The 15,689-nt window shown below is 52.7% G+C and overlaps 1 protein-coding gene across 1 annotated transcript; it reads left to right on the top strand.

Moving 5' to 3' along the window:
* The first annotated feature begins 7,061 nt into the window (after positions 1-7,061).
* CNFN (cornifelin) lies at positions 7,062-9,558 on the top strand. Its single transcript, XM_005595913.4, has 4 exons — positions 7,062-7,215; positions 7,665-7,778; positions 9,101-9,237; positions 9,335-9,558. The coding sequence occupies exons 1-4, from the start codon at positions 7,179-7,181 to the stop codon at positions 9,422-9,424; spliced, it is 378 nt and encodes a 125-aa protein (XP_005595970.1). The 5' UTR covers positions 7,062-7,178; the 3' UTR covers positions 9,425-9,558.
* The last annotated feature ends 6,131 nt before the right edge of the window (positions 9,559-15,689 follow it).

Here is a 15,689-nt window from a genome sequence, read left to right as displayed (position 1 = left end):
AGGAAGGAGGGACTAGGGGCCCGGACTCCTGGGTCAGAGGGAGGAGGGGGCTGGAAACCTAAAGGTTTGATGTCTAGGAGCGGGAACTACGGGATCTTGAGTCACTCGCCCGCCCAGGGATGACAGGTTTGGGGTTCAGGATTTTATCAGGCTATTTATGGGAAGGGAGCCAGGCCTTACCCCCAGGCACGTGGAGGTAATGAGGTGGAGCTTGGAATAGAGAGGGAGAAGGAAGAGGCTCAGGGGAAGCTCTGGCCTAGATATGCCCTTTCCTCATCCCGAAAAGGGAAGTCAGAGGCAGGTGCTGTCTGCAAAAGGAACCCAGAACTGGAGGAGACTGGAGACTCACGTGAGACCACGAGAAAAACAGAGATACCAAAGGGGAAATAGCAAAAATAAAACAGTAATAATAATAGAGCTCTCTTGTACTGAGTTTACTGTGGCCTGGTTCTGTGCTGAGCATTTTACATAATTATCTCATGTCTTCCTCGTCACAGCTCTGAGAGATTGGATTATTACTATTATTATTATCCCCAGTTTACAAGTGAGAAAATTGAGGCCCAGTGAGGGAGAATCAAAATACAGATGTAAAAATACAAGAGAGACACAAAACACAGATGGAGATAAACAAAGAGTTACAGGCCCAGAGAGAAAAAAGAAAATGCAGGCAACAAACAAAAGGAGAGGAGCCAAGAGCTAGGACTCCTGGGGCTGGGGGAGTGGAGAGCTGGAGACTCGGACTCCTGGGTCCTGGGGAAGGCAGGGCCAAGGATGGGATCTCCCAGGTATTTTCCCCCGCGAATCCATGATACTAAGCTTGTCCAACCCTTCTGGCTGTGGGTGTGAGCCCGGTTGGGGTCGAAAATAGTGATTAGGAGGTGCAGATGCATCATGAGCCTATTAGGAGGTGATAAGAAAATGATTCATGGCAGTGCCCTTAGCCTGGAAGGGACCTTTCCCCCACGGCCTCTGTTCTTTGATCTGGACAGATCTGGCCTTTTCTGTCCCTCCCCATCGCTGCATCTCCGTCACTCAGAACTGTCACTGAGGCCCATTGTGGAGGCAGAGGGCCACCCTGGAGCAGCAACAGCTTCCCTGGTGGGCATTCATCTCTCTGGGTCTCTCTGCTTTCCCCCAGACCCTGAACCGACCAGAGGTCCTGGCACATTGCAGGGGCTCAGGAAATGCTCATGGAATGAATGGACGGAGATCCCCATCTCTGCGCAGCTCTTCCTCTGTCCCCATCCAGTTACGTTTTTCTGTGTCACCATCACGTCTCTTAGCCTCCCCCTCGCCTCACCAGTCTCCTCCCACCTTCCCTTTCAACCTCACCTTTCTCCTCGAGCCACTGGGCCCACTATCCCCATTAGGGAGAAACCAAGGCTCATTTTGGAAGATCTTTCTCCCAGGGGTCAGGTACAGGACATTATGTAAGGGAGTGGCCTCACAGCTGAGAGAAGGGTTCTCAAGAGTCCAATTACAGACACACTGCCAGCACCGCAGTCAGAAATGCAAGATCACACCAAACATGTGCCTTCACAGTTTGTGTTAGATTTGATCTTGCATTTACACCCACACAAAGAATCACACACACACAGTAATACAATCACCTACAAGCACAAACACAAATACAGGCACACAATCACAGAATCACCCGTGATCACAGCACACAAGAAATATCCTATTCCACATGCAAAACAGACACCCCAGCGATGAAATTACATGACCAGTCACTGAGAGGCCACTCATCCAGCTCCTACCAGAAGGAACTGAGCAAAGACCTGGGTTAATTCCCTACTGTATCCCCGGCAACCAGAAGAACACATCATCGTCATCAGCAGCAGCAACAAAAAATGTTTCCTATGTGACAGGCACAATTCCAAGCACTTTTTTTTTTTTTTTTTTTTTGAGATGGTGTCTCACTCTGTTGCCCAAGCTGGAGTGCAGTGGCGCGATCTCGGCTTACTGCAATCTCTGCCTCCTGGGTTCAAGCAATTCTCCTGGCCCAGCCTCCCAAGTGGCTGGGACTACAGGCACACACCACCACGGCCGGCTAGTTTTTGTATTTTTAGTAGAGATGGGGTTTCACCATCTTGGCCAGGATGGTCATGAACTCCTGACCTCAGGTGATCCGCCCACCTCAACCTCCCAAGGTGCTGGGATTATAGGCGTGAGCCACTGCGCCCAGCCGCACTTTTTATTTAATGCTCTCAACAACCTTATTTGCAACAACCCATCTTATAGGTGGGAAAATTGAGATCCAAAGAAGTTTAGTGACTCGCCCAAGGTTTCACAGCCACTGACAGGCAATCAGAATTTGGTGGGGTTTGTTTTTTTTTTTTTTTTTAGATGGAGACTTGTCCTGTCACCCAGGCTGGAGTGCAATGGTGCGATCTCAGCTCACTACAACTTCCGCCTCCTGGGTTCAAGCAGTTCTCCTGCCTCAACCTCCCGAATAGCTGGGACTACAGGCACATGCCACCACACCCAGCTAATTTTTTGTGTGTGTTTTTACTAGAGACAGGGTTTCACCATATTGACCAGGCTGGTCTCGAACTCCTGACCTCAAGTGACCTGCCTGCCTCAGCCTCCCAAAGTGCTGGGATTACAGGTGTGAGCCACCATGCCCAGCCAGCAGTCAGAATTTGAACCCAGGCTGGGCACAGTGGCTCATGCCTTTAATCTCAACACTTTCGGAGGCAGAAGCAGAAGGATTGCTTGGGCCCAGGAGTTTGAGACCAGCCTGGGCAACATAGCAAGACTCTGTCGCTACAAAAAAGTTTTAGAAATTAGCTGGCATGGTGGTGCACACCTGTGGTCCCAGCTACTCAGGAGGCTTGAGTCAGGGAGGTCAAGGCTGCAGGGAGTCCTCCCACTCACTGCACTCCAGCCTGGACAACAGAGTGAGACTTTGTCTCAATAAAAAAAGAATTTGAGGCTGGGCGTGGTGGCTCACGCCTGTAATCCCTGCACTTTGGGAGGCCGAGGCAGGTGGATCACCTGAGGTTGAAAGTTCAAGACCAGCCTGCCAACATGGAGAAACCCTGTCTCTACTAAAAATGCAAAAAATTAGCCGGGCATGGTGGTGCACGCCTGTAATCTCAGTTACTCGGGAGGCTGAGGCAGGTGAATTGCTTGAACCTGGGAGGTGGAGGTTGCGGTAAGCTGAGATCTCACCATTGCCCTCCAGCCTGGGAAACAAGAGCGAAACTCGGTCTCAAAAAAAAAAAAGAATTTGAACCCAGGCTTTCCCAGGCTTTCTGGCTCCAGAGTCCATCACATAAGGCTACCATTCAATACATAATTGCTGCCTTAATCCACCAGAATTACAGAATCACAGTAACTGCGAACACACCCAAACGGCAGCGCAGTGTGTGGACTCACAGGAGGGCAATACAGACACACAAATAGAAGAGACCCTCTCATATCACACCACAGACCACAGAAAAAGCACAGAGACACATCATGATAGTCAGGGATTGTCATGACAATTGGTCACAACCACACACAGAGACACAACACACAGAAACACAGGGGCACACCCAGAGCTCCCCAAGTCCCTCCTGTTCCGCTCCCAGCCCCGCTGGGCTGGCCCTCAAGGAAACAGCAGGTTGAGGATGGGAAGGGGGGCCACCCCACTTGTCCGCTCAGCCCGACCGGTTCCACCAGGGCCACAGATGGCACAACCCACCTTGTGAAACCCAAGTGATGACTGACCCATGTTGGGCAACTGGACTCAGACCTGGTCTGGATGCCTGGGTTCTGGGGAGAAAGGGCCTGGGAGCCTGGACTCCTGTATTTCCAAAGGAGGAGGGGGTTGGGTGCCCCATTCCTTCTAAGGGGGAAGAGGAGGATTGGGACCTGGACTCTCAGATCCTGAGGATGGAAGGCTGGGGCCTGGACTCCTAGATTCTGCGAAAAGAGGGGGCCGGAGTCCTGGATTCCTCTGTCTTTGATGGTAGGGTTCCAGATTTAGCAAATAAAACTATAGGAAGCCCAATTTAATTTGAATTTTAGATAAATAACAAATACTTTTTTAGTATAAATATGTCCCAAATACTGCATGAAACATACTTATACTAAAAAAAAACTGTTTGTTGCTTATCTGAATTTCAGATTTTACAGGACATCCTGTATTTTATGTGGCAACCCTGTTTGAGGAGGATGTAGGCCGATGCCTGGTGACTGGGCCACCATCACTCCTCAGCCCCCCAGGAGCTCCTCCTCCTGCTCACGGCCCTCCTCGCCCCCAAGCAGGCCACCTCACAGCTTCCCCAGTCTCTATTTCCTCACCTGCAGGAATTGCTAGATCTAATTGGGGCCCCCAGGCTGTGTCAGGAGTGAGAGAGGAAACTTGAGGACAACTCAGAGTGTCATCCTGGGAGCCCTAGGGTCCTCGGAGATGACTGACCTTGAGTCACCTGCACCCTTAGTCTGGACAACAGGGGGGATGGGGCCCCGTGGCTGCCTCCACGGGGCAGTTCTGGAGATGAAGAGAGATGGGAAGCGAGATTCAGAAGAGATTTTGACTTAGGAGACAGAGACCCTGGGATAAGGGCATAGAGACACAGAGCCTGGAAGGAGAGGGACCCAGAGATGGAGAGACAGAGATTTGGAAAGAGATTTGCAGAGATGAGGAAAGAAAGAGAGATTCACAGCTGGAAAGGTGAAGATGCAGGGTGAGAGACAAAGATTCAGAGATGGGGAGACAGGGATGTTAGGACACAAGTGGGAAGGAGATGTTCCCCAGACATCCAGGCTCCAGGGCCAATGATGGACGTGCACCAGCAAGACAGTGAGCGCTGCCAGGAGTTCTGGGGACAAGGAGACTCAACCCTCTGGGTGGTGCTGGGAGACCAAGGCTTGGGTCCTAATGTGTTGGAGGCAGGGAGGGGATACCTCGGATCCCAGGCTAGCAGGGCGATCCACCTGCCATCACCCCATACCGTAGGGTGATGACACCACCTTCTCTGCAGGTGACACCCCAGTTTTCTAGTACCTCCTACATTTTTGGGGTGACACCCGTGCTGAGAACCCCACCCAGCTCTAACACTGCTTCCCTCACTGAGTCACCTCCCAACCCCGTCAGGCCTGTTGAGGGGAGACTTTGGCGACTCAGGCATCCAGGCCCCCAGCTCCTTCCCTGCTCAGGAGCCCAGCAGTGTGGAATCCCAGGACCCCTACCTTACTGAGGGATGTGCTCCTGGCCTCATGAGACATGGGAGTCCGGGGCCCCAGCCCCTCCTCCCTCAGACCTCGGGGTCCAAGCCCCCAGTCCTTTGCTCCATTAGGACCCAGGAGTCCCGGGTGACGTCCATGTCCTTCAGGAACTGCGGCTTTTCAGTTCCCACCCTCCTCCCTTCCCAATTTGGAGCTGGGGTGAGGTGTGTTTATTTACTTTGGTTCCAACATGAGTCATTCCCCAAAACACACTGCCCCCCATGTGTCTCCTGGCTTGAATGGGGAGGACATTGTCCCCCTCTCCCAGGAAAGTGGGGACATCACTGAGAGTCTGATGAGAGACCCTGAAAGGGGAGCCCCACACAGCACTCTCTCGCACTCCACCTGGCCTTTCTCTCTCCCCACCCATCACCTCTCCCCATTTCCCTACCCTCTAAGCCTGTTCAGTGATTCCCCCACCTGCCTCTCCACTTTTCCATCTCCATCTCTCTTCTGTCTCCCATCTCCCCATTTTTTTTTTTTTTTTTTTTTGAGACAGGGTCTCGCTCTGTCACTGAGGCTGGAGTGCAGTGGCAGGAACACGGCTCACTGCAGACTCAACCTTCTGGACTCAAGCAATCCTCCTGCCTCAGCCTCTCAAGTAGCTGGGACTACAGGCACATGCCACCATGCCCGGCTAATTTTATTTGTATTTTTTGTAGAGATGGGGTCTCCCCATGTTGCCCAGGCTGGTCTCCAACTCCTACGCTCAGGCGATCCTCTCGCCTCAGCCTCCCAAAGTGTTGGGATTACAGGCGAGAGCCACCATACCTGGCCCATCTCCCCTCTTCTTGTTATTTCTTTTCACATTTTTGTGCTCCTCTGTTTCTTGGCACCTCTCCATCCCTCTACATCTTCCTGTGTCTCTCCCTTCTGTCTAGAGGGACTTCCCTGCCTGCCCTTCTGACACTGTGTTTCTGTCTCTCCCTCTCTTTTGGTCTCTGCACATTGACGCAGCTGTGGCCCCCCACACCCCTAGCCCACCCCACCCTGCCGCCTTCTCTCCCCTCAGTCCTGGGAGCTGAAGCAGGAGGGGAAGTGGGGTGATGGGAGTGGAGAGGGAGGGCGGGAAATCCCAGTTCGGGGAGAGGGTCGACCAGACCGGCTTGGCTCCCTGGGCACCTCTGTCAGAGCCCCGCCCAGGGCTGTGTGGCCGCCCATATAAGTGGCTCTGGGCTGAGAGGGAGAAGTCAGTGCCTGTGTCTCCACACCTCTGTCTCCATCACTGCCTCACGGTCCTGCAGGTAGGAGCAACCCCTCTACAGCCCTCTTCTTTGAAGTTGGGTGCCTCTGCTCTGATCTCCCTCCTCCTCATCCCACTCATATCACTCTGTCTCCTTTCGTATCTCTGAATGTCTGTCTCTCGGGACATCTCTGTCCTTCCCAATGCCCCCAAATCCCTCCTTCTTAACTGGGGTGGGCTGAGCTGAATTTAGAAGTCCTGTGGCCCAGCATCACCTCTATGAACCCCCTTGGCCTGGGCCGTCAGACGCGGGGTGTTCCTCCTCATGTCTCTGAGCCTCAGTGTTCATCTGTGAGATGGGCTTGCAGAGGAGTCAAAGTGCTGGGCACATGTGGGCGTTACTGGTGACATCTCTGTGGGCACCTGGCTCTGATATTTCTCCCCTTGTCTCTGACTCTGTCCATCTCCATTTCTTACTCTCTCTCAAGCTCTACCTCGGGTATGGGGAGGGTCCTCTGCCATCTGTCGGGCAGTTGGAAAGCAATGGGCGAGTTTCTCGCCCCCACCCTATCCATTCCCTACTCCTTGTCTCTCCTGGCCAGCAGGCTGACTTGGCCTCTTTCTCCCCAGCTCCTCTACCCCTGAGAGCCCAGCCCCCGGTGCCCCAGTCCCTTGCCCCAACCTCCCCAGTATCCAGTGTCCCTTGGACAGACTCTGCCACTGTCGCTGCAGCCACTTCTGCCGTCCCCAACGCCACCTCCTCAGGGCCAGCAAGATGCAGTTTGAGATGCACGACAACGTGAAAGGCAAAGGTGGGATCACTGGGTGGACCAGCAACCCTCTCAGTACTGGAACCTGGCCGCCTCCCTCCCCTGGGCACCCTTGCTTCGAAGACAGACGGCGCCTGCTTCCACCCCAGAGGCCCCAGAAATGCTGCAACCCAGAACCCAGGCCCAGACATGGAGGAGGAGGAGGCACTGCCAGGCCCCACCCAGATGTGGTTCCCACCCTTCCTCGGATGTGCAGGAGACCCCCACCCCCAGCCTAACCAGACGTGCAGGACCCAGTAGCAACAGGGACAGACTGGGGTTGCCGGTACCCAGATGTGGCAGAAGGGAAGGGGGAGGCACAGTGGTGCCCCTTCAGTGGGCGGCCTGGTGGCCCCGCCCAGACTGCCCGGCAGAGGGAAGGGTGGCAGAAGTGCAGGGCGCAGGAGGTGCTGCGAGGCTGCCAGCTGACCCCTACCCTCCCACCTCTGCAGCTATGTCCTACCCCGTGACCAGTCAGCCCCAGTGCGCCACCACCAGCTGCTACCAGACCCAGCTCAGTGACTGGCACACAGGTCTCACGGACTGCTGCAACGACATGCCTGTCTGTGAGTGCCTGCCTGCTCCCTCTCCAGGCCCAGTGGAAGGCGGGTTTGGGGGAAATTAGGAGAGGGAAGCTCACCTCCAACCTCCTCCCACCGCTTGCTAACCCCACTCCCACCTCCCTTCCTTGGACTCGGAATTCCCACTCTTTAACACTCACCCTTTCCTCAGACTCCCAACACTCCCTAGGATACTACCTCATGCCTTCCTACACTCAACTTCTCGGGCCCTCAACCTCCCCCTTGCACTATTAGCTTTCCTCACTGTGACGCCCAGCTCCCTCTTCAAACCATAACTCCTGGCCCAGTGCACTGGCTCACGCCTGTAATCCCAGCACTTTGGGAGGCCGTGGCAGGTGGATCACGAGGTCAGGAGTTCAAGACCAGTCTGGCCAAGATGGTGAAACCACGTCTCTACTAAAAATACAAAAAATTAACCGGGTGTGGTGGCGGGCGCCTGTAAACTCAGCTACTCGGGAGGCTGAGGCAGAAAATTGCTTGAACCCGGGAGACAGAGGTTGCAGTGAGCCAAGATTGCGCCACTGCACTCCAGTCGGGGCAACAGTGTGAGACTCCATCTCAAAAAAATAAAAATAAAAAATGAAATTAGCCAGGGGTAGTGGCACACACCAGTAGTCCCAAGCTATTCGGCAGGCTGAGGCGGGAGGATTGTTTGAGCACAGCAGATCGAGGCTACAGTGAGCCGTGTGATCACACCATTGCACTCCAGCCTGGATGACAGAGCGTGACTTTAATTTAGTTTTCTTTCTTTCTTTTTTTCTTTTCTTTTTCTTTTTCTTTTTCTTTTTTTTTTTTTTTTTTTTTTTTTTTTTGAGACGGAGTATTGCTCTGTCGCCCAGGCTGGAATGCAATGGCACAGTCTAGGCTCACTGCAACCTCCGCCTCCCAGGTTCAAGCAATTCTCCTGCCTCAGCCTCCCAAGTAGCTGAGATTACAGGCGCACACCACCACGCCCGGCTAATCTTTGTATTTTTAGTAGAGACGTGGTTTCACCATGTTGGCCAGGCTGGTCTCAAACCCCTGACATTGTGATCCGCCCGCCTCGGCCTCCCAAAGTGCTGGGCTTACGGGCGTGAGCCACCGCGCGCGGCCTCCAATTTCTAAAAACAGAGGAAGAAGAAGAAGAAAAAGAAAAACCCTATCTTCCAATCGCTAAGCCATCCTCTCCTTGGACTAATTCCCTCCGGGACCTCTCCTTGGCTGGGACCCTCATGCCCCTCTGCGACTAATCAGCCGTGCCCCTCCCCGGGGCGGAGCCGTTGGGAGGCCCCGGCTGGCCCGCCCCTGACCGCCTACGCCCCACCCAGGTCTGTGCGGCACTTTTGCTCCTCTGTGCCTCGCCTGCCGCATCTCCGACGACTTCGGCGAGTGCTGCTGCGCGCCCTACCTGCCCGGAGGCCTGCACTCCATCCGCACCGGCATGCGGGAGCGCTACCACATTCAGGTGCGCGCGGGACTGGGGACCCGCGGGAGCAGGGAGCTGGGGACTGGCCTCCTGGGACCCACGGTAGGGCTCCTGACCGCTCTCTCCCACCCTCTAGGGCTCCGTCGGGCACGACTGGGCGGCCCTCACCTTTTGTCTGCCCTGCGCGCTCTGCCAGATGGCGCGGGAGCTGAAGATCCGAGAGTAAGGAAGTTCCCTGTCTTCCCCGTCCTTTTCCACCAATCTCACCTCTGGCCTTATCTGGCCACTCCTGGGAGGGACTGCCTCACCACCCCTGTCTCGCTGCCAGAAATACACCCACAATAAAAACCTGAAAACCAACTCCGCCTACATCCATTTTGTCCCAGGGTAGGAATCTGGGTGGAGAGAGAGGATTGGTGAGAGAGGTGGGGACACTACAGATGCCTACGTGTGACCCCGCCAGGCAGTGTGTGACTTTGGCAAGTTATCCCTCCCAAACCCCAGGCGCCCTCACCTTAACAAAGTAAAACCACTAACGCTTTAGCTGCAGACTCCCTGCGTGAAGCTGCCTGCACTCTGAAAATAAGCAAAACCAGAAAGTCAGTCTTGGGAGGGCGGGGGCACTGAAGTTCAAAGGAACAACACAGGAGAGCGCCCTTGCTTGCTCCATGCCTATGGACTGTTTGGCCTGCACACAATTCGAACAGGCGTCGGCGACTTTTGTCTCCAAAGCAGAGAACTTCCAAGCTTAAGGCTCTCTGGAGCTAAAAAGGAATATTTTTTTATTTTTTTATTTTTTCTTTTTTTTTTGAGACGGAGTCTCACTCTGTTGCCCAGGCTGGAGTGCAATGGCGCGATCTCGCCTCACTGTAAGCTCTGCCTCCCGGGTTCACACCATTCTCCTGCCTCAGCCTCCCGAGTAGCTGGGACTACAGGCGCCCGCCACCACGCCCGGCTAATATTTATTTTTTTTTGTATTTTTAGTAGACAGGGTTTCACCGTGTTAGCCAGGATGATCTCGATCTCCTGACCTCGTGATCTGCCTGCCTTGGCCTCCCAAAGTACTAGGAGTACAGGCGTGAGCCACCGCGCCCGGCTCCTTCTTCTTCTTCTTCTTTTTTTTTTTTTGAGACGTAATTTCGCTCTTGTCGCCCAGGCTGTAGTGCAATGGCGTGATCTTAGCTCACCACAACCTCCGCCTCCTGGGTTCAAGCGATTCTCCTGCCTCAGCCTCCCGAGTAGTTGGGATTACAGGCATGCGCCACCATCCCCAGCTAATTTTGCATTTTTGGTAGAGAGGGGGGTTTCTCCATGTTGGTCAGGCTGGTCTTGAACTCCTGACCTCAGGTGATCCTCCCACCGTGGCCTCCCAAAGTGCTGGGATTACAGACATGAGCCACCGCGCCTGGCCTAAAAAGGAACTTTTAGGAACTGTCTACTTCAATCAATGCTCTTTCCTGCAAAAGCAACCAACAGCAGATCAAAAAATGTTCAGGTCTCAAAATTGGACAGACCTGGGATCTAATCTTGACTCCTCAACATTTAGCTGTGTTATCTTAGTGAATTCATAAACCTTTCTGAACCTGATTCCCCCTCTGGGGCTAACAATCCCTAGCATGTCATATGGCTATTGTGAGAACAAGAGATGGAATAGAGGGAAAGGCCAAAATGTGAACTCAAATCACTGTGGGCTGGATGTGGTGGCTCCTGCCTCTAATCTCAATGCTTTGGGATGGCTGAGGCAGGAGTATCACTTCAGGCCAGGATTTGGAGACCAGCCTGGGCAACACAGCGAGACATCTCTATGAAAAATTTTTGAGCCAGGAGCAGTCACGCCTGTAATCCCAGCACTTTGGGAGGCTGAGGCAGGAGGATCGCTTGAGCCCAGGAATTCGAGACCAGCCTGGGCAACATGGCAAAACTGTGTCTACAAAAAATACACAAAAATTAACCAGGCATGAGGCTGGGCGTGCTGGCTCATGCCTGTAATCCCGGTATTTTGGGAGGCAGAGGCAGTTGGATCACCTAAGGTCAGGAGTGCAAGACCAGCCCGGCCAACATGGCAAAACCCCGTCTCTACTAAAAAAAAACAAAAATTAGCCAGGCATGGTGGTGGGTGCCTATAATCCCAGCACTCAGGAGGCTGAGGCAGGAAAATCACTTGAACCCGGGAGGCAGAATTTGCAGTGAGCCGAGATTGCACCACAACACTCCAGCCTGGATGACAGAGCAAGACTCCTTCTCAATCAATCAATAAATAAATTAGCTGGGCCTGGTGACGTGCACCTGAAGTCCCAGCTAATTGAGAGGCTAAGACAGGATGATCACTTGAGCCCAGAAGGTGAAGGCTGCAATGAGCTCACAGGATGAGACCCTGTCTAAGAAAAAAATAAGAAAAAGAAAAAATTTCTTAAAATTAGCTGGGCAAGGCTGGGCTTGGTGGTTTACGCCTGTAATCCCAGCAGTTTGGGAGGCTGAGGTGGGCGGATCACGAGGTCAGCAGATAGAGACCATCCTGGCTAACACAGTGAAACTCCGTCTCTACTAAAAATACAAAAAATTAGCGGGGCATGGTGGCGGGCGCCTGTAGTCCCAGCTACTCAGGAGGCTGAGGCAAGAGAATGGCGTGAACCCAGGAGGCGGAGCTTACAGTGAGCCGAGATCACGCCACTGCACTCTAGCCTAGGTGACAGAGCGAGACTCCGTCTCAAAAAAAAAAAGTTAGCTGGGCATGTGGCTCACACCTATAGTTCCAACTACTCTGGAGGCTATGGTAGGAGGATCGCTTGAGTTCAGAAAGTCAACGCTGCAGTGAACTGTGATCACGCCACTGCACTCCAGCCCAGGTAACAGAGAAAGACCCTGTCTCAAAACAAAACAAAATCATTGTTTTTTGTTTTCTTAAGACAATCTCGTTCTGTCACCCAAACTGGAGTGCAGTGGCACCATCTCAGCTCACTGCAACCTCTACCTCCTGGGTTCAAGCAATTCTCGTGTCTCAGCCCCACAAGTAGCTGGGATTGCAAGCGTGTGCCACCATGCCTGGCTAATTTTTCTATTTTTAGTAAAGACAGTGTTTCACCATGTTGCCCAGGTTGGTCTCAAACTCCTCAAGCAATCCGCCTATCTTGGCCTATCAAAGTGCTGGGATTACAGGGGCGAGCCACCACACCTGGCCAAAATCATTGTTATTATAATATGTATAATATAGCAACTATTCTAATTTTTTTTTTTTTTTTTTTTTTTTTTTTTTTTTTTTTTTAGGCAGAGTCTTGCTCTGTCGCCCAGGCTGGAGTGCAGTGGCACGATCTCAGCTCACTGCAAGCTCTGCCTCCCGGGTTCGTGCCATTCTCCTGCCTCAGCCTCCCGAGTAGCTGGGACTACAGGCGCCCGCCACCTCGCCCAGCTAATGTTTTTGTATTTTTAGTAAAGATGGGGTTTCACCGTGTTAGCCAGGATGCTCTCGATCTCCTGACCTCATGATCCGCCTGCCTCAGCCTCCCAAAGTGCTGGGATTACAGGCATGAGCCACCATGCCCGGCCTATTCTAATATTAATATATTACTATTATTTGCTGTTCTCTCTCTCTCTCTTTCTCTGGAGCTGTATCCACTCATTGAGTGACATCTTCCCTCGGGATATCTAAGAACCATCTCAAATCTAACATATATAAAACCTAACTGCTGAGGTACCCCAATCCCCAAACCGCCTAGTCTTTGCCATGCCAGGAAACAGCAAACTCTACCCGTTCCGTTGCTCAGTCACTTTCTCTCTCACCCAGTGTCCAATCTGTCAACAAATGCTGCTGGTTCTCCCTTCAGAATATATCCAGAATCTCACTTCTCCCTGCTCTGCTATCCCGACCTTGTTCCAGCCACTCTCCTCTTCAATACGGACGCAGGGGCTTCCTCATTGGGCTTCCTACCCTCTTCTACCCCTTTAGCCTCTTCCTCCCAGGGGAATCCTGTGAACACCTACATCAGAGCCCATTCCTCCCAGGCTCAGAATCCTCCCATGGTGCCATCCCTGACAGAGTGGAAGCTTGAGTCCTCACCGTGGTGCAGGGACCTGCAGGATATGGCTCTTGTTCCCTCTGTGACCTTGTCTGCCTATCTCCCCTTATTCCCTCTCTGCGCCAACCACATGAGTCTTGTTTCTCTGAAATGTCAGGCACACTCCAACCTCAGGGCCTTTGCACTGGCTGTTCCCTCAGCCTGGAATGCTCCTCCCTCAGATGTCCCTCTGGCTCACTCCCTCATTGCTGCTCATGTGTCGTCTTACGAGAGAGGCCTTCCCATCCCACCTATGTTAAATAGCAAGTCCCAGGCCAGGCGCGGTGACTCAAGCCTGTAATCCCAGCACTTTGGGAGGCCGTGGTGGGTGAATCACTTGAGGTCAGGAGTTCACGACCAGCCTGGCCAACATAGTAAAACCCTGTCTCTACTAAAAATACAACAATTAGCCAGGCATGGTGACAGGCACCTATAATCCCAGCTACTTGGGAGGCTGAGGCAGGAGAATCATTTGAGCCCGGGAGGCAGAGACCGCGCCATTGCACTTCAGCCTGGGCAACAAGAGCAAAACTCCGTCTCAAAAAAAGAAGAAAAAAAAAAGCAGTGCCAACCCCCTGCTCTCTCACTACCTTTTCTATCACTTTCCAGCATCCAGCATCATTTACTTTTTATTGGGCACCACACTGGCTTATCAGCTCCATGAGGGCAGAGACCTTGTTCATTACTCTGTCCCCAGCTCCCAGCACAATGCGGGGCCCATTGTAGGCAATCAGAAGACACTGGCTTAGAAAAGGGAAGCAATTTTGGAGGTAATGTGTGGGGCAACGGAGACAGGCTTGTGAGTAGCTCGTCTCTTAATTAGCCCTGAGTTCTTAGGCAACAGAGCTTTTGAATGGGCAAAATGGAAAACCAAGCCAGCACCTCCCAGTGATGACAGGAAGATTAAGACTCACATCAAGCACCCAGCACAGTGTCTGGAGGGCTGTAGGCTCTCAGTAAAATATTCCCTCTATCCCTGAAATCCCCAAGGGGTTGGGAGCCACACATAGCCTAGAACTCAGGCATCCAGCCTTCCATGCCCAGACTCTCTCCCACCTCAACATACGCCACTTGCACTCAGGTATGTGCAGGCAGAAGTGATAGTGGAGGGCTGACGTGGAGGGACGAACACGTACCATAGGGCATTTGTGAGAGTCAGGGAGCGTGGCTATGCATCCCAGAGAAAAGGCCCAGTCATGGTGCAAATCGTCTTCTCAGGAGGTTGAAGCTACAGTGCGCCAAGATCACATCATTGCACTCCAGCTTGAGTGATAAAGCAAGATCATCTCCGAAAAAAAAAAAAGAAAAAAGAAAATACCGTGTTATTCCTGGCCCATAACGGAGACTCACACACCCTCTGAGTCCAACACATCGTCCTCCTCTGCTGAGCACCTGATGAAGCAACCAGCTTGCACTTAGGAGCGGGGTTGTGCAGAAAAGATTACATTGTTTAACACACCCAGCAAGATGCCTACGCTGCTGAGGCTGATGGAGGGATCTCCAGCTCCCACCTGGGAGGAATCAGGGCTTTTGTTTGCCCAGGTGCATACCAGGTAAAGCAGCTCTCACAATGCTTTCAGTTTTGGCTATGACTCTCATCAAAGTAGAGAAAGCTCATTGTTCTAGGGTCTCATTTCATTCTCGGCCCTGTCTGGTTCGAACCCTTCTATCAGGGCCTGGAATAAAATCTGTGCCTGAGTTAGGCATGGTGGCTCACACCTATAATCCCAACACTTTGGGAGGCCAAGGTGGGAGAGGATCACTTGAGCTCCAGAATTCAAGACCAGCCTGGGCAACATGGTGAAACCTCATCTCTACCAAAATTACAAAAATTAGCTGGGTGAGGTGGTACACGTCTGTAGTTCTAGCTACTTGGGAGGCTGAAGTGGGGGGATCGCTTGAGCCCAGGAAGCTGAGGCTTCAGTGAGCAATGATTGCACCACTTCACTCCAGCCTGTGTCACAGAAAAAGAGACACCCTGTGTCAAAAACAAACAAACAAACAAAAAACCAAGGCCAAGTGCGGTGGCTCATGCCTGTAATCCCAGCACTTTGGGAGCCAAGGTAGGCAGATCACTTGAGGTCAGGAGTTTGAGACCAGCCTGGCCAACACGGTGAACCTTGTCTCCTCTAAAGATATAAAAAAATTAGCCAGGCATGGTGGCACATGCCTGTAATCGCAGCTACTTGGGAGGCTGAGGCACACAAATCACTTGAACCTGGGATATGGAGGTTGCAGTGAGCCAAGATCACACCACTGCACACTAGTCTGGGCAACAGAGTGAGACTCTGTCCGCTCAAAAAGCAAAACAACAAAAAGCCGTAGCTGGGACCAAGGCAGCCTATTTCCCCTCCTGAGCCAAACTGGGGTCTCCCTGAGGAAGATCTAGGGAAGGGTCAAAAGCCACTGCCCACGTCTCCCCTCGGCGCATCCCTTCTG

Source organism: Macaca fascicularis, chromosome 19, assembly GCF_037993035.2.
Source record: "Macaca fascicularis isolate 582-1 chromosome 19, T2T-MFA8v1.1".
NCBI classification, from domain to species: Eukaryota; Metazoa; Chordata; class Mammalia; order Primates; family Cercopithecidae; genus Macaca; species Macaca fascicularis.
The sequence above is the reverse complement of the archived record's forward strand: the minus strand, read 5'-3'. Positions and strand labels throughout refer to the sequence as shown.

What these genes read in the sequence shown, in the direction of transcription:
- CNFN (XM_005595913.4), top strand. Translation starts at nt 7,179, where the DNA reads ATGCAGTTTGAGATGCACGACAACGTGAAAGGCAAAG. An exon ending in CTGCAACGACATGCCTGTCT is followed by an intron (nt 7,779 to 9,100) that starts GTGAGTGCCTGC and finishes CGCCCCACCCAG; the next exon opens with GTCTGTGCGGCACTTTTGCT. An exon ending in GGGAGCGCTACCACATTCAG is followed by an intron (nt 9,238 to 9,334) that starts GTGCGCGCGGGA and finishes CCCACCCTCTAG; the next exon opens with GGCTCCGTCGGGCACGACTG.